This window comes from Oryctolagus cuniculus, chromosome 8 (assembly GCF_964237555.1).
Source record: "Oryctolagus cuniculus chromosome 8, mOryCun1.1, whole genome shotgun sequence".
Taxonomy (NCBI): domain Eukaryota; kingdom Metazoa; phylum Chordata; class Mammalia; order Lagomorpha; family Leporidae; genus Oryctolagus; species Oryctolagus cuniculus.
This window is the reverse complement of record NC_091439.1, coordinates 42,375,360-42,398,663: the sequence shown is the minus strand read 5'-3', so window position 1 is coordinate 42,398,663 and position 23,304 is coordinate 42,375,360. Positions and strand designations below refer to the sequence as shown.

At 35.9% G+C, this 23,304-nt stretch overlaps 1 protein-coding gene across 18 annotated transcripts in view; it reads left to right on the top strand.

The window, feature by feature from the left end:
- BLTP1 (bridge-like lipid transfer protein family member 1) overlaps positions 1 to 23,304 on the top strand; it is a 243,901-nt gene that overhangs the window by 146,105 nt on the left and 74,492 nt on the right. For 15 of the 18 annotated variants that reach the window (XM_008267929.4, XM_002717235.5, XM_070047637.1 and 12 more), the window contains 9 exons: positions 739 to 914; positions 4,138 to 4,313; positions 9,958 to 10,664; positions 11,084 to 11,329; positions 15,064 to 15,157; positions 17,066 to 17,116; positions 19,025 to 19,231; positions 20,633 to 20,871; positions 22,197 to 22,441. In XM_008267929.4, the coding sequence (XP_008266151.3) occupies positions 739 to 914; positions 4,138 to 4,313; positions 9,958 to 10,664; positions 11,084 to 11,329; positions 15,064 to 15,157; positions 17,066 to 17,116; positions 19,025 to 19,231; positions 20,633 to 20,871; positions 22,197 to 22,441 (2,141 nt within the window). The remainder of the gene's footprint in view (positions 1 to 738; positions 915 to 4,137; positions 4,314 to 9,957; positions 10,665 to 11,083; positions 11,330 to 15,063; positions 15,158 to 17,065; positions 17,117 to 19,024; positions 19,232 to 20,632; positions 20,872 to 22,196; positions 22,442 to 23,304) is intronic. The other 3 variants (XM_070047638.1, XM_070047636.1, XM_008267930.4) reach the window with 1 other exon arrangement.

Below are 23,304 nucleotides of genomic sequence, written 5' to 3'. Positions count from 1 at the left end.
TAAAGTAAAATTTCTTTCCTCAAGGTGGGAGACAAATGAAGGTTATTTGTTAATTTTGAAAGATTAGATAGAAGTACAAAGGGTAGCATCTAATTCCAGCTGCATGCTGGGTCTTAGCATTGGCTCTTAATTGAGAAAGGTAGAAGGATGGTACTCATATTATCTCCTCCACCTTTCTGACTGTAGTTCCACTATTGCAGAGTGTATATAGTTTAAATTTCATGAGAACCAGAAAGGGACAGATCCCCTCTATCATGATTCCTTTGCCTGGGGAATTAAATGATTTAAGAAGTAGAGAAGGAAAAAATAGTGCCGTTTCATTTATGTTCTGTGTCAGGAAAGCATATATATGATTCTGTGATATCTGTGGCTTTTGACCTGCTACACCTGCTTTTTATAGCTCTGCTACTATCTGTAACTCTCTTCCTCAGTGCAAAGCTGCTGGGACATGAAATGCTTTTTACAGATCTAACAGACATCACATTCTGTAGACTGTTGGTTTCAATGCATATATAAGGATACCTTATGTTTTCTGAATATATAGTTTAATTTCACTTTTCATTAATATGTCTGTAAAATAACCTAGAAACACTGATTTTCTTTTTTTTTTTTTTTCAATTTAAATGATTTGTTATTGGGATTTTAATACAGGCTTCAGAAGTTTACCTTGCTGGGTCCCTTATGTTATTTCTTTTCGCAATAATTTACATTTTTATTCTTGGTAATTTACTCTGTTAGGTGTTGCACCCAATCTTCCTACAATACCCTCAGCCTCAGATTTCAACACCGCCTTGTCTAGTGACCAGAATACTTTGGATGGGACACATTCTCAGCATAGCACTAGTCAAGATGATGTGGCAGGTGTAGAAGAAGCAAACCAAGGTTTTCCTGCTGTTCAGCTTGCTGATGCACAGGTGAGGCCTTAGATAGTACAAAGCAAATGGAACCATCAAGCAGTTATGCACCTTGGAATTGTGGTGGAAATCTTTTTTTCTCTGCCTGTCTGCCTAAAGCCTTCCTTTGAAATGGGAAGATCCTTTTAAAAGTACGTGGATAAATTATAAATGCAAATGAATCATCTACAGATGATCATTAATCAGAAGGGTCTCATATAGTAACATATTTGTTATTTGTAACAAATTGGCTACGTAATGTGACTAGAAAGTTAAATTTAAACATACAGTCTTAAGAAAAGAGGATTAGAATATCTAAAACTGTATGTATGTAAGTACTAAGCAGCAGCATAAGTGGATTGAAGTGGAGAAACTGGGGACCAAAGATGAGGTATTGAAATAACTCACACAGTGGTAATGAGACTCTAAGCTTAGGTGACTGTGGTTTTGTTATTTTTTTTTAAGATTTTATTCATTTATTTGAGAGGTAGAGTTACAGAAAGAGAGAGAGAGAGAGACAGACAGACAGACAGGGAGAAAGATCTTCCATCTGCTGGTTCACTCCCCAAATGTCATCAACAGCCAGAGCTGAGGTGATCTGAAGCCAGGAACCAGGAGCTTCTTCGGGTCTCCCACGTGGGTGCAGGGGCCCAATCACTTGGGCCATCTTCTGCTTTCCCAGGCCATAGCAGAGAGCTAGATATAGATAGCAAGAGGAGCAGCTGCGGCTTGAACTGGTGCCCATATGGGATGCTGGTAGTAACAGGCTGAAGGCTTTAACCTACTGTGCCACAGTGCCAGCCCTGTAGTTGTGGTTTTGAAAGGTAGAAGGGAATTACTGTGCAGGTCTTATTTAATTGACTACATGCAGAGAGAGAAGACTGAAGTCCTCTGAAGCACACTTTTTGAATGACCAAAAGGCATTTTGGGACACCTGAGAAGTATCATTTTTGTTGGATGAGTCTCAAACATCTGTATGCATTTATGAGAAACAAGGAAGATCACGATCTAAAAAGGAAGGAAGGATTAGGGTAGAGCAAGATTTGAAAAGAGATGAGAAGTATCAGAATTTAGAGTCAATTATAGAGATGCTGTAGATGTAAGAGTTTGGAAAGTCATTAAGTCCAGTAAACAATGATGGAGGTAAGTTTGCAAATTGCTTCAGTTTTTTCTTATAAAAGCAGGTGATACAATGTTAAGAAATGAATCAGGCAGTTTTAAAGTTCCATGGGATTTTTTTTTCTCTAATACATTAAAGTAGTTTTCAGGGACCCCTACATATTTTTAAAAAAGGAGAATGGGAAAAGAAATAATTTTTAATTATTTGGCCTGTTTAAAAAATTCGTTGTTTTATTGGCATTCAATACATATTTTTAGAGAGCTACACTATGCTGTACAAGTCTCCAGAATTTATCAGGAACATGAGTATTAAATAACACAATAACAATTACAAGGATAAAAGGTAATTTAGACATGTGTACAGGTTGGAATGAGTGGGAAAGTTAGGTCACCATAAACTCCCAGCAGGATTTAGTTAAGGGTTTTAGATTAGTATTGAAATTTCAATGAATACAATTATATGGTTTTTTTTCTAATTGTCCTTAGCAGCTCAGCTATAGAAGTAGAAGATTGATCTCAAGCAGATGTAGCAAGAAAAATGTAATGTAGCAAGAAAGATGTAATATGAGTATAGAATCTAGAAAGTTGCTGAAATGGGCTTTAAGCAAGGTTGTGGGGGACACAGAAGTCACATAATTTTGCAGCTGAACTGTTGGTTGTCATTTGCATGGCCATTGTAGCCATTCAGGATAGAAAATAAAAAGAAGAAAGTCAGTCAGAAGCCAATCGTATTAGATCTGGAGGATTAACCAGAGAGCTTATGTAGAAGAAGAAGATTGGGAAAGATAAAGAATGGTTTGGACATTGAATAGGGATAAATTATTCATTGGGATGCAAGAGAAAACCTGAATAAAAATAAATCCAAGAAAGAGTATGCCAAGCAAGTAAGGGAGAGAAAATTTCTCCCTGAAGTTCAGTCTAGAGTTAAATTTCTCCCTAAGGCCTTCAGACCTTTACAAGAGTGGCCTGTCTTCTCAAGTATAACAAAATTAGATGATCCAGGACAATAGAAAGTATGGACTTGGTTCTCATCACAAAAATGTCACTGTCCATTTAGATAGGATTTGTTTTTAAAGATTTATTTATTTGAAAGAGTTATACAGAGAGACAAGAGGCAGAGAAGGAGAGAGAGGTCTCCTATCCTCTGGTTCACTTGCCAGTTGGCTACAATGGCCGGAGTTGTGCCAATCCAAAGTCAGGAGCCAGGAGCTTCTTCTGGGTTTCCCACATGGATGCAGAGGCCTAAGCACTTGGGCCATCTTCTACTGTTTCTCCAGGCCATAGAAGAGAGCTGGATCAGAAGTGGAGCAGCCAGGACTGGAACTGCAGCCCATATGGGATGCTGACACTGCAGGCGGTGGCTTTACCTGCTACACCACAGTGCCGGCCCCTAGATTTGATTTTTTTATTGCTTCAGGAAAGTATCATTAAAGGATATTGTATAGTGAGGAGCAGGTCAAGAAAATGCTGGATTCCATCTCTATTTAGAATGTGGCAGGAGGAAAAGCAAGCACACAGTAGAGAGCACATAGTTGGAGTGATGATAGTGCCTTGGAATTGAACACATGTGGCTGCTTCTGTTTGGGTTTGCTCTTAGAGACTACAAAATTCAATTAACTAGAAATTTAGCTAGTGTAACATTTCAGTAATCATGTTTGATATGTAGAGGATATTCTCTGTTAGAAAATAAATGTTGGGATTGTAGCTTAGTGGTAGAGCATTTGCCTGCAAAAATAAGCATTAAATGACTGTTAGAGCTGAGTGATAGCATTTTAAAATAGGTCAGGTGTTCATAATATAACATAAATGTTTTTATTTTAACACAAGAAGTGGATCATAGACCATTTGGTGAAACTAATTGTGTCTTTTTTTAAAGATGGAAATAGTGGGAATTCATGCCTTTTTTAAATTAAAGAGATAGGGTGATTTCAACTAATTCATAATTTTATTTCCTTGCACTTTTAGACACTTAGGGTCAAGGAATCTTTGTTTTAAGCAAAATTAGTCAATTATATAAGACATTATTGCTTCACTCTATGGTAATGTACTGTGGAAGAACAAGTAAAAAGCTACAGTAAATGATGAACTGTAAGTTGCACTAATGTAAATGTTTTATGCCTTTTAGGTTGTTTTCAAACCTCTCCTGAGTCATACAGGGATCCAGTCACAGGATACAGTGCCACTGTGCTACCGAATGTACTTTGGAGAACACCTTTCATTTTCAGGGACTTTGGACTGCCTGCGAGCAGATATTGTGGATTCAGACACAGCCAAAGATAGAAAAGGCAAAAGAGCAAGAAGGTGTCTTTTTTATTTTTATCAAAGAAAAATATGCAAGAAGTTTAATACCTCTAGTTTTTAGTTTTATTTTCTTCTAATGAGATAGTAATTTTAATATCTTGAGTTAAGGTAATTGCCAATTAATAAAATGGTAGCCATATTTTCTTACTAATAACTGTTTTTCCTTCTTTGCAATTTTGTTATTTAAGAGCAGACACACACACACACCCCTACGTGAGCAGACATTCACTTCCATCTGCTTGTTCACTCCTTAAATGTTCACAACAGCCAGATGGGGCAGGCTGAAACTGGGAGCCAGAACCTTAATCCAGGGTTTCCAATGGGCAGCTGAGGTCCAACTACTTGAGCCATGACCTGCCGCCTCTCAGAGTGCATGCACATTAGCAGGGAGCTGGAATGGTCAGTAGAGCCAGGACTCAGATCTAGGCACTCTCACATTGGTTGAAATTTATTCCTTACTTCCTTTTTCATTTGACTTGAGTAGATGATATTTGTATTAGGAACAGAGAAGAAGCCATAATGAGAGTATAACCATCAAAATCAAATATACATTAGCAAGGTGAATGTTAAGAAACATCTATACTGAACTGTACTGTCTTAGATAGTTCAGTTTCCTTACTGCTTGCATAGACAATGATATACTCCTTAATGGCATTTGACTAATCTTTTGGAAACTTGAAATTAATTTTTTTACTAAATACAGGGAATCTTTTTTTTAAAGATTTATTTTATTTATTTGAAAGACAGAGTTACAGAGAGAGTTAGAGACAGAAAGAGAGGTCTTCCATCTGCTGGTTCACTTCCCAGATGGCTGCAATGGCCGGAGCTGCACCGATCTGAAGCCAGGAGCCAGGAGCCAGGAGCCTCCCCTGGGTTTCCCACGTGGGTGCAGGGGCCCAAGGATTTGGGCCATCTTCTACTGCTTTCCCAGGCCATAGCAGAGAGCCAGATTGGGAGAGTAGCAGCCGGGACTAGAACCAGCGCCTGTGTGGGATTCCAACACTTCAGGCCAGGGCTTTAACCTGCTGCACCACAGCGCCGGCCCCTGCTTTTCTTAATAATGTGGTACCATGATGATGAATATGGAAGCTGAAACTGTTTGACTGATTTTGGTAATCAGTAAGAAAAATTACTTTTCTTTTGTGAATTTGAAAATGTTTGCCATGGAGCTGGTGCTATGTTGCAGCAGATTAGAGCCCCAGCCTGCAGTGCTGGCATCCCATATGCATCCCATATGGGCTCCAGTTTGAGTCTCAACTGCTCCACATCCCATCCAGCTCCCTGCTAATGCACTGGGAAAGCAGCAGAAGATGGCCAAAGTGCTTGGGCCCCTGCACCCACATGCGAGAACTAGAAGCAGCTCCTGGCTCCTGACTTCAGATTGGCTCAGTTCTGGCTATTGCGGCCATTGGAGGAGTAAACTAGTGGATGGAAGACCTCTGTCTCTCTGTCTCTACATCTCTTTGTAACTCTTTCAAATAAATAAAATAATTCTTAAAAAAAAAGCTAATGATGAATACTTTATAAAAAAATATTTGCCAAAACATTAAAAATTTCTATTTATAATAAGTAAGTCTATAGAGAAATAGAAAAGTCAATAAAACTAATGATTAGTACATTATGATTGTTAAAATTGGAAACATTAAACATTGAGAATTCAACTTTTATTTATTAAAATAATTATCAAAGAGTAGTTTAGAAAGTCCTTTTCTGGGCCGTGCCGTGGCTAACTTGGTTAATCCTCCACCTGTGCCGCCAGCATCCCATATGGGCTGGCTCCTCTTCCAGTCCAACTCTCTGCTGTAGCCTGGGAAGGCAGTGGAGGATGGTCCAGGTGCTTGGGCCCCTGCACCCGCATGAGAGACCAGAAAGAGGCTCCTGGCTTCGGATCGGTGCAGTGCCGGCCATGGCGGCCATCTGGGGAGTGAACCAACAGAAGGAAGACCTTTCTCTCTGTCTCTCTCTCTCACTGTCTGTCAAATAAAAAAAAATAAATAAAATTCTTTCCTTATGAGCATCTTTTTTGCGCTGTGGCAAAATGTCATACTCTTTTATGTGTGCATCAGTTTTCAGCATGCTATCCTTTGCACTTTCCATGTCCTTTGAATTTCTTTTACCATGAAGTTTTTTGTCACTATTACATCATCAGGGGTATCTTCATCCTTTCTGTCACAGTCATCTTCCTCTTTATGTCAATAAGTTTGCCTTCATTGAGTTCTGTTGGATGCATATCTAGAGTTTCTTGAAAAGTGGAAGTATCACATTTTCTTTATCAGCTGCTGCTTCTTTGATTAAAATTTTAAATGTATTTATTTGAGGGGAGTGGTGCAGGGAGAGATGAGAGAAAGTGCCAGCACTCCCATCTGCTGGTTCACTCCCCAAATGCCCAAATGCTTGTTATGGCTGGTGCTGGTCTCATTAAAGCCAGGAGCCAAGAGCTCAAGCCGGCTCCTTCAGTTGGGTCACAGGAATCCAATTACTTGAGCCATCATTGCTGCCCTCCAAAGTCTACATTAGCAGGAAGCTAGATATTCCAATATAGAGTACTAGTATTTTAACCAGTGCCTTAACCACTAGACGCACTGTCTAACTCAACTGTTTCTTCTGTAACTTCTTTTATGTTCAATTGAATTTCACTACCACTCTTACCACTTTTCGTTTTTGTGTTGCATTTTCATATTTGTTGTCCAATTCTATCTTTTGTAAAACATGAACTGGACTTTATCACTGAGAGACAAGGAAACAGCACAACCTTTGCAACAACAATTCTTTGCTGTCCATGTGTGACCAGAGCAACCAATATGTGTTGATCAATCACTGACAGATTTTGAAAGTAGTTAAGTAATTGGCCAATAATTATGATTTATGTCAACTGTGTATGTAATGATTTATAGATTGAAGAGCTAGTGGCAAGAGTGTACTTTATGCATGTATTCACAATAAATTTTAGATAAAATTTGAATCACATAGTTGGGGAACTATTGGTTTTTAACTAAATCACAGTTACTGAAATTTGTTCATACTAAAAATATCAAATCTAGATCCTCAGATATTGATATCTAAATATATTTTCTATTCCAGGTTAAAAGGTCCAAGTTAATTTTATATTTCTATATGTAATAACTAACTTTCATATAAATGCAATTGTATTTATAGATAAATGTATGTGAGCATACAATGTGTGTATTCTCATTTATCTAATTAAGATATATATAATTGAGATATAAGATATATAATTGAGTTAATAGCCTACTTAGTAACCTAGTGAGTGCTGTCATAGACTATACCTTCATCTGACCACACTTCCTTATTCATTTTCTCAAAGATGTTTGACTAATACTCTGAATTTAATTGACTTTGAATTAGCCAAACTTAATACTCCTTTTTATTTTTCTACTATCATACCAACACTAAGTTTCTATATGTTTAAAATTAACCAATGGTATGCCTTTTCTTCTCAGTTTTCCTATAATTTCATCTTTAATTCTTAATTTTTTGGAAACCTTCACCACACTATAGTTTTCTCAGTTATATTTCAGTGCTGTTTGTTGTTATTTTTGTAACATATTGTTCTGTTTGCTATTATATATTAATTTGGGCTTATAATTTCTTGTATAAGCATCTATAACTTTCCTACTAAACTGTAAAACCAGCGTAGTTATTAAGCTGTTTAACCTAGACTCTGGCAAGTAGTAGATCTTCATAAATATTAGTTTCCTTATCTCTTTGCTGTATCTGATCAAAATATTTATACAGGGGCTAGTGTTGTGGTGCAGCGAACCCACTTGCAATGCCGACATTCCATATCAGAGCACCAGTTTGAGTCCTGGTAGCTTTGTTTCTGATCCAGCTTTGTGCTAATGCACCTTGGAAAGCAGCGGAGGATGACCCCAGTATTTGGGCTCCTGCCACCCATGTGGGAGACCCAGATGGAGTTCTGGGCATCACGCTTTGCCTGGCCTAACCCCAGCTGTTATGGCCATTTGGGAAGTAAATTAGCAGATAGATGATCTCTTTTTCTGTCTCTCCATCTCTGTGTCACTCTCCCTTTCAAATAAATCTTTTTAAATACATTAAAAATAGTTATAAACATTAGGAATTTCATCCTTTTTTAAATTTTAATTTTTACTTTGGTGGTACATTGTGCATGCTAACCGTTTGCTTATCTGACTGTTTTTACCTTGAATGATAGCTTTATCACATTTCTTGATTTTTTTTCTTCTTTAATTGAATCTTCTTTCTTTAAGATTTTATTACCACTCTTACATGTTTTAGATTTTTAATTTTTTAGTTGTGGATTTTTCTCATCTATTTTGAGTCTTTTTTCTCCCAATGCTGTTAATTCTCAAAATCCAGATTTTCCTTTTCTTACCTTACGTTTAGCATTGATTGTAGGTTTTCTGTGAGCTTTTTCATTTTTCACAAGTGATACTACAATGTGGCACTTTTTTAAATTAAATCAGAAACAGTAGTATTCATTTGGGCATTGCTGACTTGTAATTAGAATTTTTAAGTTAAATTGAGAACATCAAAGCAGCTCCTGATTTTTTTTTTTTTTTTTTTTTTGGACAGGCAGAGTGGACAGTGAGAGAGAGAGACAGAGAGAAAGGTCTTCCTTTGCTGTTGGTTCACTCTCCAATGGCCGCCGCGGCCAGCGCGCTGCGGCCGGCGCACCGCGCTGATCCGATGGCAGGAGCCAGGAGCCAGGTGCTTTTCCTGGTCTCCCATGGGGTGCAGGGCCCAAGCACCTGGGCCATCCTCCACTGCACTCCCTGGCCACAGCAGAGAGCTGGCCTGGAAGAGGGGCAACCGGGACAGAATCCGGCACCCTGACCGGGACTAGAACCTGGTGTGCCGGCGCCGCTAGGCGGAGGATTAGCCCAGTGAGCCGTGGCGCCGGCCTCAGCTCCTGATTTTTTAACAGAAAAGATTCCTGTGTTTAATTGGACCTATGTGATTGTGTACATTTATAGCGCACATGGAGGATGAGGGGAAAAGTAACATGTTACAGTTTGGGTGCTTGAGGTTTATTGGTACTAGTAGTTGATGTGGGGAAATTTGAGAGTGGGCTTTTTGAATTTTAAGTTTGACTATAATGTTCTTACATGAGAATCTTTAGATAAGCAGGAAGCTTTGCCAAAATAATTTTTTATGTAAGATTTTACGTTTTCTTTGTGTTTGTTTTGGTTTCAGTTGCTTTTCTTCTCCATCTTCAAACTTGGCAGAGTATACCACAACAATGTCCTTTCTAGTAGCAAATAAAATCATAGTGAGTGTGATGAGATTAAATACACAGTTTAGAGAGATTCTAGTTCCTCTGTAATTGACTCCAAATTCTAGTTCTGTAAGGGGATGTATCATCAGATGAGGGGGAAATTGTTATATCACCTCACTAAAATCATTTCTTAGCATAAGAAGACTGATGTTGGCCTGTTGGTCAGTTTCAGAGTAAGATCAAAAGAGAGGACTTAAAATTCAGCTTCCAATTAAAAAAAAAAAACTGGCACTAAGTGCCTATTATTGCTTAAAAGTATTTAAGTAGCTTATACCTTGGAGAATATTTCTTCAATAAATTAATAAAGATATACAGTTCTAGAAAAAAGTAAACCTTGCCTTTTAATTTTTATTTTTTTTTAATTTCTAGGCAAGGCCATGTGAATCTTCCTCCACTAGAATTCAAGCCAGCTTTAATGTTGGAAACCTTTAGCATCAGTGCTGTTGTAATGGAAAAGTCAGTGTGCACCCCTCAAAACTCTACAAGTGCCCTTTCTTTTCATGATCTCAACAAGCGTTATTACAATACCTTTCATTGCAACTTTACTATTTCCTGTCAGTCAATAAGCCAGCATGTAGATATGGCTTTGGTTCGTCTCATTCATCAGTTTAGCACGATGATAGATGACATTAAAGCGACTCAGACTGACATTAAACTCAGCAGATACACAGCTGGATCAGCTTCCCCAACACCTACCTTCAAAACGAGAAAGCATCGCGATTTTCGTTCATCTGACTTCAGCCGAAGTTCTAGAGGAAGTCTAAATGGTGGCAATAGAGTAAACAATGCCAAGAACAAACGGACCAACAATGAGAATAACAAAAAGGAATCTCGAAACAAAAACTCATTAGGAAGATCTGAAAGAAGAACTTCAAAAGTGTCTAGGAAAGGTTCAAAAGATGTAGTGGATCACATGACCATTCACATGGATGACTCAGATTCAATTACAGTGTCAGAACAAAGTGAGCCTTCAGCTGAGTGCTGGCAGAATATGTATAAATTACTGAACTTCTATTCACTTATCTCTGATCCAACAGGAATATTGGAAAAATCTTCAGAGACATTTGGACCAGCAGGTAACAGACATTTTTATGATTTTAAAATTTCTTTTTAGAATAGCAGTAATACCAAAAAAGTAGGTGGTTCATAAATTTTTCTTAATTTGCAATTGGATAATGGAAATGCAGAGAAATTGGTGGTCACCAAGAGGAGAAAAATGATAATGGCTTTCAGATATCCTGCCACCCTGTTTACCATTTTCCCTAAGCGTTGCAGAGTATGTTCTTAAAGGATTCAGACAGACTTGATTTCAAACATCTGGCTCCACTTTTTACTGTCAATAGGAACTTGAGAAAATTTTAAAATTACTAAAGCGTTTTGGTGAGGAAGGGGAGAAATTCGGCTCATGGGTCATGTGAAGGAAAGGAAGTTAGAATGTCATTCCAGTTTGCAATGCTCATTTCTAAAACTTTATATTTCCCATTTACTTATAAAGGAGTTCGGAGCCCTACGGAGCCAACGTGTAAAGTTGTGTTTGAGAATGAACAAGACAACGTCAGTTTGACTAAGACACAGAGGAAGCGTAGCTTGGTAACTTCTGAACCTCAGTACGTTACTCTGATAGTGTTTGGAATTGGCATGGTGAATCGCACACACCTAGAGGCAGACATTGGTGGGCTAACGATGGAATCAGAGCTGAAGAGGATCCATGGCAGTTTCACCCTTAAGGAAAAAATGAAAGGTGTGGCTATTTCCTGATACTATAGTGTCACTTTTCTGAAGAGAACCAGTGCTGTGTCTCCAAAATTTTTACTTGCCAATTTTTCTTCAGAAAATAAGATTTCCCAATTCTGGGGTAGGGTACCAAGAGCTTTAAATATGTTGAATATGAATGAATTGAGGCAGATTTGATGGATATTGAGCTAATATACCTAATGCCCAGTGCCACTTACTCTTTATCTATTACCATCAGCTAGTAAGATGTCTTTATTGGATGAAAATTTCAAAAAAAATGAAATTTGTAGAATATTTCCTTCCCTTTGTTACTCCTGTAACAAAGAATTAATTTTTTAAAGATTTATTTATTTATTTTAAAGTCAAAGTTACACAGAGAGAAGGAGAGGCAGAGAGAGAGAAAGAGAGAGAGAGGTCTTCCATCCACTGGTTCACTCCCCAGTTGGCCACAACAGCTAGAGCTATGCCAAGCCAGAGCCAGGAGCTTCCTCTGGGTCTCCCACACAGGTGCAGGGGCCCAAGGGCTTGGGCCATCTTCTACTGCTCTCCCAGGCCATAGCAGAGAGCTGGATTGGAAGTGGAGCAGCTGGGACTTGAACTGGCACCCATATGGGATGCCGGCACCGCAGGCGGTAGCTTTACCCACTATGCCATAGTACCGGCCCCAAGAAATAATAAATTTGAAGATGTACCATTGTTATATGTATACCAAAGGAAAAAATAATGTTGCTATAGATGGTCAAATGCCTTTGATTGTAAAATGCTCCCAATTTCTAAAAAAATACTTTAAAAAATGCTTAGAATCACTTGATAAACAGCATGGAACTGCTGTTACAGGAATTTCTTTGTACCAATGACTCTATAATGATCAGTGTCTCTTCTTCCTGGTAAAAACTTGTCAGGTTATATTCCATGGAAGGAAATTATGAATCATCATGTGTTGTTTTGTTAACTCCGTGATTGCTAAATATGTAAGGTTTAATCAAAAGTTGTTGTGAACCTCTTTTCATTATAGACCAATCATACGTGTTTTGTTTTATACGCTTAGCATTTATAATTTACTCAAAAAGTAATTTTAAATGAAAACTTATGTAACATTAAATCGAATTCTCTGTAGAAATCAAATGAATTCTGTGTTTTTAAGAACAGTACAAACATGGAAAAATAGATAAAGGACATAAACAATACACAAAAATTCAGAGGGCTGGCATTGTGGTGCAGTGAGTTAGGCTACCACTTGTGAAGCAGGTATCCCAGATAGCAGTGCCCATTACAGTCTTGACTTCTGATCCAGCTTCCTGCTAATGTGCCTGGGAAGGCAAAGCGTTATGCTTCACATACTTAGGCCCCTGTCACTCATGTAGGAGACTGGTTAGAGTTTCTGGCTCCTGGCTTTGACCTGGATCAGTGTTGGCTGTTGCTGTGATGTGGCCATTTGGGGAGTAAACCAGTGGAGAAAAGATATCCCTCTCCCTTTCAAGCTCTGTCTCTCTCTCTCTTTTTTTTTTTTCTCCCTCTCTCTCCTTTCTCCTCTTTCTTTGTTGGTCTGCCTTTCAAATAAATAAATAATTAAATCTTTAAAAAACTCATTCAAATGACTGAGTTGAAAACAAATTGTTCACCTTCATGAATTACAAAATTACTAGTTTTTTTTTTCTGTTGGTTTAGCAGAAATTAATATTGTCTGTGTTTGGTGAGAAATACAGAAATGGATATTTTGTTCACTTCTTTTTTTAAAAAAAATATTTATTTGAAAGGCAGAGTTACAGAGAGGCAGAGGCAGAGAGAGAGAGGTCTTGCATCTGCTGGTTCACTTCCCAGGTGGTTGCAATGGCAGGAGCTGCGTGGATCTGAAGCCAGGAGCCAGGAGCTTTTTCCAGGTCTTCCACATGAGTGCAGAGGGCCAAGAACATCCTCTGCTGCTTTCCCAGGCCTTAGCAGAGAGCTGGATTCATAGTGGAGCAGCTGGGACTCAAACCAGTGCCCATATGGGATGCTAGCATTGCAGGCAGTGACTTTACATGCTATGCCACAGCACCGGCTTCTTGATTCACTTCTAAATGAATATAAATGGCTTTAACCATTCCAATGGTTGCTTTAATAGTTTTTATCAATAAAACACGCTTATTCTTTGATTCAGTGATTGCAGATCTGGAAGCTTAGGTTGGAGTCAAAATCAGAGGAATCAGTGTTGTGGCATAATAGGTTGAGTCATTGCCTGCAGTGGCATTCCATATGAGCACTGGTTTGAACACTGGTTCGAGTCCCAGATGCTCTGCTTCCAATCTAGCTCCCTGCTAGCGTGTCCAGGAAAGCAGTGGAACATGGCCCAAGTGCTTGGCCCCTTTGACCCATGGAGGAGATCAAGATAGAGTTCCAGGCTCCTGTTTTTAACCTGGCCCAGTGCCAGCTGTTGGCAGCCATTTAGGAAGTGGACTAGTGGATGGAAGATCTTGTTCTCTGTGTGTCTCTCCTTTTTAATTCTGCCTTTCAAATCAGTAATTGATTCTTTTAAAAAATCTGAATTATATGAAAAGATGGTTGTACAAATATACAGCCAAATGTCTGGCTTTCGTTGATTTCAGTCATATGTGTCTTTGGAATTTACTTATTAAAAATTATTTTGCAGAAATTATTAATACAAAAACTGCTAAGTAAAAATATGGACAAGATGGTATGTGTAGTTTGATTTTGTAAAAGTAATAAAAATATTTATATTCTATTAAAATTAAAATTATTATGGGGACCCAGAATGCTAGTTTATATTCTGTTTTGCCTATGTATTTTTGGATTTTCTAAGTTCTTGCCCCTAAATTTTCTCTCTGAGATTTAAAATGCATCAGGCTATTTAGTACCAGTAGACTATTTAATGCATTAATGGACTATTAAAATATATAATTTGCATTCCAATTTTGACATGTAATATGTGTCTACTTGAATGCATAGAAATAAAAAAATATAAGGAAAGTTTTTAAAAAGTAATTCTGAGGTAGCTGGCCTTGTGGCACAGCAGGTTAAGCTGCTGTTTGCAATACCAGCATCCTATATTTGCATGCTGGTTCAAGTCATGGCTAATGCACCTGGGAGAGCAGGGGGTAATGGTCCAAGTAGTTGGATCCTTGCCACTTTGGTGAGAGGCCAGGATAGAATTCTTGGCTCACAACTTCAGCCTGGCCTATTCGTTGTGGCTATTTGGTAGTGAGCCAGCAGATGGACAATCACTCTCTGTTGCTCTTTCAAATTAATTAATTAAAATTATTTTTCAAAAAGTTCTGAAATAATTGAACAAGTTTTACTATGAATTTAAAATTATTTTCTAAAGATTTATTATTTATTTGAAAAGCAGAGAAAATGAGAGAAACAGAGATATCATCGTCCCTTACCTGGTTTACTTCCCAGCTGGTTGCAACAACCTAGGGGCTGTGCCAGCCTGAAATCAGAAGCCAAGAACTCATCCTTATCTCCCGTAAGGGTGTCAGGAGCCCAGGTACCTGGGCTGTCTTCTTCTGCCTTCTCAGACATATTAGCAGGGAGATGGTTCAGAAGCAGAACGGCTGGGACTTCAACCAGCTTTTATTAAGAGAGTGCTCTCATAGCAAGCAAAAGGTTAACTTGCGGCACCATAGTGCCAGGCTCTAGAATTATTTTTGTCGTTGAATATTTTATGAAGAAAAAACAATTTTAATATGAAGTACCGTTATTTTATTTCCAGAATTCAAATAATTATTTTTTCCATTTAAGATGTTTTACATCAAAAGATGACTGAGACATGTGCCACTGCTCATATTGGTGGAGTTAACATTGTGTTGCTTGAAGGAATTACACCAAATATACAGTAAGTGTATTGATTTTTATTATATTTGTTACTGTTTTATAGAAATTTAAAGGTCTTTGGATGAACCTATAATTGCTAAGCAATGAAGTTTATACACATGGAGTTTCCAGATACTGAGATTCTGAATGTTATTAGTAATACCAAACAGTAAAATGTTCTGAGAAAAATAATTTTTCTCCTTGGTTTTGATACTTACCCCTGCCTCCTACCTCCCCCAAAATGCAACTCTCAGTACATTAACGTTGTCTAATAAGAAAAATGATCACAGTACAATTTCAGCTCAACATGTAAGAGGCAAATGCTCATGTAATTCAGATAGTTCATAAAAAGTATTAGGCAAGCAATATAGACTTAAGTTTATATTAAATAATTATTCATATTCACACTGAGTTTTAAAACTTCTCTTGTCATTTTTCTACTTAATGTATTTAACAATAAAACCTCTGAAATCTTTGTAAAAGTATAGGTAAGCCTTTTATTTTTATACCTTTCTTTTAGCCTTTTCCTTATAAGCTGTGTTCTTAGATTTGCTCAGAATTGCTCTGATAATGATTACTTTTAACATATATTCAGATCAGTAATGAATTATTGATATGGCTAACTCTTTCACTTTTTGCATATTCATACCCTTGGTTGTATGTACTGTCACTGCTAGTTTCCTTTCTGTTGAGCAGTTTCATATTGTAACAGCAAAATGTTTTGATAAGTGAGGGTCAGATTTGGAGATTTTTCTGTTTGTTAATATTATTACTACTTAATGTTGTACTGCAATTGTCCTGTAACATATCCATCATTCAAGATACCAACCAAATATTAGATTTGGTTCTGTTTAAATTATTAGTCATAAATTAACTGAGAAGTATGGTCAATTATAGGTCTGATTATATTTTAAAAGTTTATGTTAGGGAAAATTTTCTTAATGTTTATAAATGATCTATAGCTTTCTGCAGTAAGTTTTAGATAAATCAGTAGCCACAGCATCCATTCTACAACCTTCTGGGAGATCATCTCATTTTATATTCTTGTTGGAATAGTTTATAGTAATTCTAGAACAAAAGATGGTGACTTTCCAGTAGTTGCCTAGGGTTCAAATCATATTTCCTTAGCAATATTTTTAACTCCAGAAAATCCCAGTAGTTGTGAGAGATAAGATCTTTCTCTGTCAATTATATATAGATGAGGGGCTATTATTTTATAATAATTTGCCAAGTACATAGTGCTAACTATTGGTAAAGATCCTCACACAGATTATTTAATCTTCACTGCAATCCCAGGAACTGAGGTGGTTTTATTCCACTTTATAGAAATTTGAGATTCAGAAAGATGAAAATATTTGCCTAAACCTGAACCTGTATTATTTCTGCTTTATCATAATGCTTCTGATGAAAGTTCACCAGTCCAGACTAAGTATGGGATTCTGTGATGCCTTTGTTCACTCTGTTTGAAGTACCATCAGTGCTTCACCCCATTCAGAAAGCAAATAAAATTTCTTCAGATGTCCCAAGTGTTTTATTTATTCTGTGCTCTTGGATCTCGTACAAGCGTAATATTTATAGAACATATTTTTTTTAAATGTTAAATTTGATGATTCTTTTCTCCTTCCAAGTAAATATCCCTTATCTGTTTTACTTAAAAAATAAGTTACTCATTAGTCATTTCAAACTCTAGTGGTAACGTTTTCGGGCATGAATATTCTTTGGCATTTTATTTCCAATTGCATTTAAAAGGAAATAGAATTTTAAAAAATAGTTTGAAAGGGTAAAAATGTTTGAAGTTTGAAGAAAAATTTTAGGAGTGGGAAATTACAAAAGCTTTCCAGTTGATCTGTCCTATTGTAACTAATTTATGCATGAATGCTGATTTCCTTCCTTTTTTGTTTCCTGCTTTCTCTTGAATCTTCATCTGTAGACTGGAGGATTTTCCTACATCTCCTACAAGTACAGCCAAACAAGAGTTTCTGTATGTCCTACTATTCTTTTCAATGGCTTTATGATAAACATAATACTGGCATGTTTTAAAGATTGATATTTAAACTATTCCTCATGGCTATAAATATATGTAGTTAGTTATTATTTTGTAGCTTTAATATGTAGGCTTTTAAAGATTGAAGCTTACTAAGGAAAACACATAAGAGCTAGTTTTTGGTAATTATTTTGTTGTTGACAGGTTCTAACCTCTAGTTGTGTGTTGCTTGTGCTTTTTTCAACATACTATTAGAATTTTTACTATCACAAATATTTAATTCATGTTTATATGATAGTAGAAGCTAGAAGCTTTCACTTTGCAAAAGAATTTTCACTAATTGCAAAAATAATTAACAAAAATACCTGTATATTTCAGCCTTACAATTTTTTGAAAATGGAAGAGAATACTGCTCTACTGACAGATTTTATCTATAGCTTTCACTGTATGCACTTTTATATTTTGAATGACTTGATGTAACCCATTGTATAGCTGATACTGTGGTTGTAAGTTATACTGAGATACTGTATTTAAAAATTATTCATTTAAGTCTGTCACCATGACAGATTAATATATTACTAAGCAATGGTCATTTCTTTGGACATTTTCCAGACAGTTTGAATATACTGAATAAATGGATAAATTGTGTGTGTGTTTATACGTACATAGACACACACACATGCACACACACACGTAAATTTCTGTTTACCATATAACCACAGAAGTCTTCCTAAATATTACCTTTGTTTATATAAACACATATGCAACACTGGATTCTCAATTATATGTCAAAAGTCAGAAAGAAAAGCTAATGGGGCTAATTGCTGTTTTATTGTAAATCTTTTGTGGTATTTCCAGTGGAGATTTTGATATTAAAGATTTCTAGGGTTCTATGTTCCCCAGTTCCAGAGGGCCCCATTCACACTGTAGTCCTTAAATGATGGAAAAGGTGATGGTCCTACACTAGTCAACCTGAACCTGAAACTGTAGAGGATACTTTTGTCAAACCGCACTTGGTGGAAAGATGTTAAGAAGACCTGGACTAAGGAAATAATAGTTTACCAGTTGCCAATATTGATTATCTACTCATAATCTTAATAATTCTTGAAGCAAGTTGTCAGCAGGTCTAGGCAATATAACATATAGTATATTGTAACACCTTTACACAAGAAAGAAGTAGTCAAAATCTCTCTAAAATGATGGCTGTAAAAAGTTTATAAAATGCTACATATGCCTGATATACTTAAAAAATTCATGGCAAGTAACCAAGAAGATGGATTAAAATGTTCACTAACAATGGTAGTCTCCCTCAAGAAATTCCCCTAGATCCATGGTGAGTCTCACTTACAAGGACCACAGTACCTAATCAAGCAAGGATCTTTGCCCTTATTTACTGAGTCCAGGCAATGGGACTTTGTAGGTAGGAGAGCCTTCTTTTAATTTATCTTAACATAATGAATAATTATTAGAGTGGTTTCTTTAAACCATTAATTGAAATTTTAAAGTAGAGTGAGCATTTTTTCTCTTCATATTCATTGCATGTCTCTCTTAGTGATTGTATAGATCCTTAAAATAAGTTGGAGAAGAAAAGCAGAGTTCTACTTGGGAAACAAAATGGAATGTTGTGTGTGTATGTATGTATAAAATGTTTCCGTGTCCATTCTTTTACATGTGAGCATACACTTAATTTCCTTCTATAAATTCTTCCTATTAAATAGAATGCTATTCAGTAAAGTATAAAATATTTTAATATTTTTAGAAAATACTTGTTCAATATATGATTTAAAGACATGAAAAATCTTGTCATTCTAACTCATTGAATAATTTACAGTTTTCATTTTTAATTTTTTTTCAGAATTCTCTTTCTTTGGCTGTATTTTAATTGTCCTCTTTCTCTATTGATAGAACGGTAGTGAAGTGTAGTATTGCCAAGTCCCAGGCCCTCTACAGTGCTCAGAGAGGGCTGAAGACAAACAATGCTGCTGTGTTCAAAGTAGGAGCTATCAGCATCAACATTCCTCAGCACCCTGCTACCTTACATAGCATGATGGTTCGAAGTTCTCACCAACTATCTAAACAGATCTCAGACCTCATCAGGCAACCTTCAACAGCGTAAGTTTTATGTTTGTTGATATTTTGTGATTCTGTATACTATACAAGGATATCCTGCATCATGAAAAGTTTGGAGGAAGATGAAGGGTTACTTCTTAGTGCTAACCATTATGGACATTGGGGCAGGTGGAGAGTAGACAGACACCAACATTGGAGAATCATACTGGATATCATTAAAATACCATGTCAGAAATGAAATTGTTGGTATTACATATTCCAAAAATAAAGCTGAAAGAATTCTAGAGATTTGAGGCAATCAAAAGAAATACCAATAAAAAGCAAATTGATGAGTTTTAGTTAATCCTTCTTTACTTCTAATTCATTAAAATTTATAACTATATGGTTTAATAGTTGGTGTAGTCATTTTTGCCCATGCATGATTTGACCATGCCACATATATATTTTAAGAAGCACAGTTTCATTTATTCCCTGTGTCTGTAGACTTTCTTCCGTATTTATATATTATATATAGCCTTTCTTCATGCAACTGCATTGCTGAGCTTTACTCCTGGCTTCCAAAAGCTGTAAAAATAACATTAAAATTATTAATTATTTAGAATATGTTAATAATATGTGAACTGTAAAAACATGGTCTCACTATTTCTTTTTCTCCCATCCTATAAAATGGGAGTACATTAATGTGTCTTTTGTTGGTATATGAAAGCATGATTTTCCAATTCTTTCTTGATCTTCAATTATGATATAATATCGTGACTGAAGTTGAAGAAGAAGTAAAATTTTAAGTACTATTCTCCTATAAATGAAATCTAGAATGTATTCATCAATCTTTGTTTCAAAAAAGGGAATTTTTCCTTATTATACTGTGTAGTCAGTAGGGCATGGTAGTTTAAAAATCAGGCTCTGAAGTCAGAATGATTGTTTCCAAGTCTTAGGTTCATTACTTTATAGTTATATTTCTCATTTGCAAAATGTAGATAAAGAATTTTGTGAGATAAATGAGATAAAACACACAGTACCGGACACAAAATTATTTTTTTTGTTGGTGTTGGTGTTTTTATTTATAATGGAAGTAATAGTGATAGTGATAGTTGCAGTAGCATTACAATCAACAGTACTAAAATCAACAGTAGACTTCATAATAGTTGTCATAAATCTTGTAAAATCAGGCAAATCTGGATTTCATTCCCAGTTTCACGTTAATGATATGAATTGTCTTGGCAGTGTAACATTCCAGGAGTTTATATTGTTAGTAATTCTTCTTGTTTACTTTCTAAATCATCATTGTTCAGTAGCTTTTTTTTTTAGAAAGTCTTCAATATTGATCTGATATTTGGAAGAAAATATTCATACAATATTATTGCTGTTTTTTACTGAGAAATCTCTAAACTTTATATAATAAAATGGTAGTTACTTATTCTAAAATTTTGGGGGGGTTTGTAGCCCACAGCCTGCAAAAGAAGATATTGCAACCCCACTGCCTTCTGAAAAAACCCCTACAAGCGTTAATCAAACTCCTATTGAAACAAATGAATTTCCTCAGCTACCAGAAGGTTTAGAAAAGAAGCCTATTGTTCTTAAATTCAGTGCCATGTTAGATGGTATAGCCATTGGAGCAGCACTTTTACCATCCCTAAAAGCCGAATACAAGATGGGAAGAATGAGAAGTCATGGAATGACAGGTAAGGTTGAATTTTGAATTGATTCTCTTAAAATTGATGATTTGTTTGATAAACTAGTAATATTTTGATGAAACAATAAATTTGGCTTTATAGATAATCATATAAAAACTAAGTAATTTTGGTTGCAACCTTTATATTTCAATAATAATATTCTGTAGTCAAATAAAAAATACCAGTGCACCTCTTTGCCCCTGCTCTGCTTCCCACCCAGCTTCTAGCTAACATGTTCCCTGGGAAGCAGCAAGTGATGGCTCAGACACTTGTGTCCCTGCCGTTCACATGAAAGACACATTTGAAAATCTGGACTCTTAGCTCTGTCTAGCTGAGCCCTGGCTGTTGAAGGCACTTGGAGAGTAAACCTGCAGATAGAAGATCTCTGTCTCTGTTGCTCTGCTTTTCAAATAAATAAATAAATTTTTAAAATTATTCAATTGTTGAAGTCATTTGTCTAATTTAAGCTTACAGTAGATGAACCTGTTTATATACCTCTTTAGGGACTCATAGTCTAAATAATTTGATTTTCACATTCGGTACAGTTAGTGCAAATCTGAGGTAATTTGATTTCTTCAAAATAGATGCTTCTGAATGTTTTTGTGACCCTTTTGTTATCCTTCTTGCTCTAAAAAACAGTTGGAGAAATATGGGCTAATAGTATTTGTTATATATTTATATTTGATTGAACAGCTATTTGCCAGAAAGTTGATTTAAGGTCAACAGTAAACTAAAATTCATAATGTATACAGTTACATTAGTAGTTATTGTTAAGATCAAAGATATATAACTTGACACTTCATGAATGTTTCAGTGACTATAATTTAATTGATTTGAAAATTTTTTTCCACTTCTTTCTGCAATAAATCAGGATCAGGAGAGAAATTGTTAACTGCTGCTGTTCTCTATAAAAAAAAAAAAAGCACTGTCTGGATTAGAGATTTTCTGTTTTTAATTTGATATATTTCTCCTGTTTAACCCTTTTATAGTAAGGGCAGGGTTTGTTTTTTTTTTTTTCTCTATTCTGCCTTCTATGAAATAAAGAGCATTTATAGGTAATTCTGTAGCACTTAACACAATGCTGAAAAACTACTGAGTTTAATAAATATTTACAGTCATAATAATTATTTACTGATATAATAATCCTTACTGACTGACATTTAGTCACCATATGTTTATTTAAAATATTTTATCACCAATTTTAAAATATATTTTCATTTATTTCAAGATAGATTTGGGGGTATCCATACATTTTCATTAGGTAGTGTTTGTAAAGAGTAAGGAATGAATGAGTGAGTGATGATCTACTCAGTTACTTTTCTTATTTCTTACAGGTGCACAGACAAGGTTTACATTTGAGCTACCAAATCACAGATTGCGTTTTACTTCAAAAGTTTCTGCCACAGATATGTCAACTATTCCTCCTTCTGCCAGTCTTAACCTTCCTCCTGTTACTATGTCTGGGAAATACATAATGGAAGAACATGATAGTTACTCAGATCAAGTGTGGAGTATCGATGAACTGCCTTCTAAACAAGGGTACTATTTACAAGGAAATTATCTGCGTTGTGTGGCAGAAGTATGTTTACTTTTAACTTTTCTTACTCTTTTTAAGTCTTCAAGATCTAAGTATAATAAAATATGTAGTATTCAGAAGTTGAAACTTTTAAAGTAAGACATTAAATCAGTTAGTCCAACAGAATAATTCTGTACTGAATTGGGTGTGTATGTCTGTCTTGATTGTTTTATTTATACATGCCACTTTTTATTTTTAAAATTTTTAATATTTATTTTTAAAATATTTAATATTTATCTTAAAATATTTAATATTTTTAAACTATTAAAGTTTTTTAATGTAGACTTTTAATTTTTTGAAGTTTTGTTTATTTATTTGGGAGCTAAAGAGAACCATCTACTAGTTCATTCTGCTAATGCTCATAATGGGAATGGTTTGGACTAAAGCTGGAATCTGCAGACTGCATCCAGGTTTCGCATGTAGGTGGTATTACTTGAGTCATCACTGCTGCCACCGAGGGTCTGCATGAGCAGGAAGCTGGCATCAGAGTTGAGTAGTGAACCCAGGCACACAGACGTGAGACACAAGTGTCTTTACCACTAGGCTAAACTCCTGTCCCTATTTAAGCTTACTTTAAATATATACTTCCATATCTACACACACACACACACACACACACACGCACACACACATATACATATGTATATAAATAAATGTTCACCATCTTTGAATTGACATTTGATTTAACATCCATCTCTGCAATATTTCATGGCTCATTTGATTATAAAAAACAATTAGTAGCTAATATTCATCATATGCTTTATATGCATTACCTTTTGCAGCCCTTTAATCAACCTTGTGCAGTAGACATATTTTTTCTCAGTTTTTTGAGTGAGGAAACTGAGCCCTAGTAAGGTTACATGTTT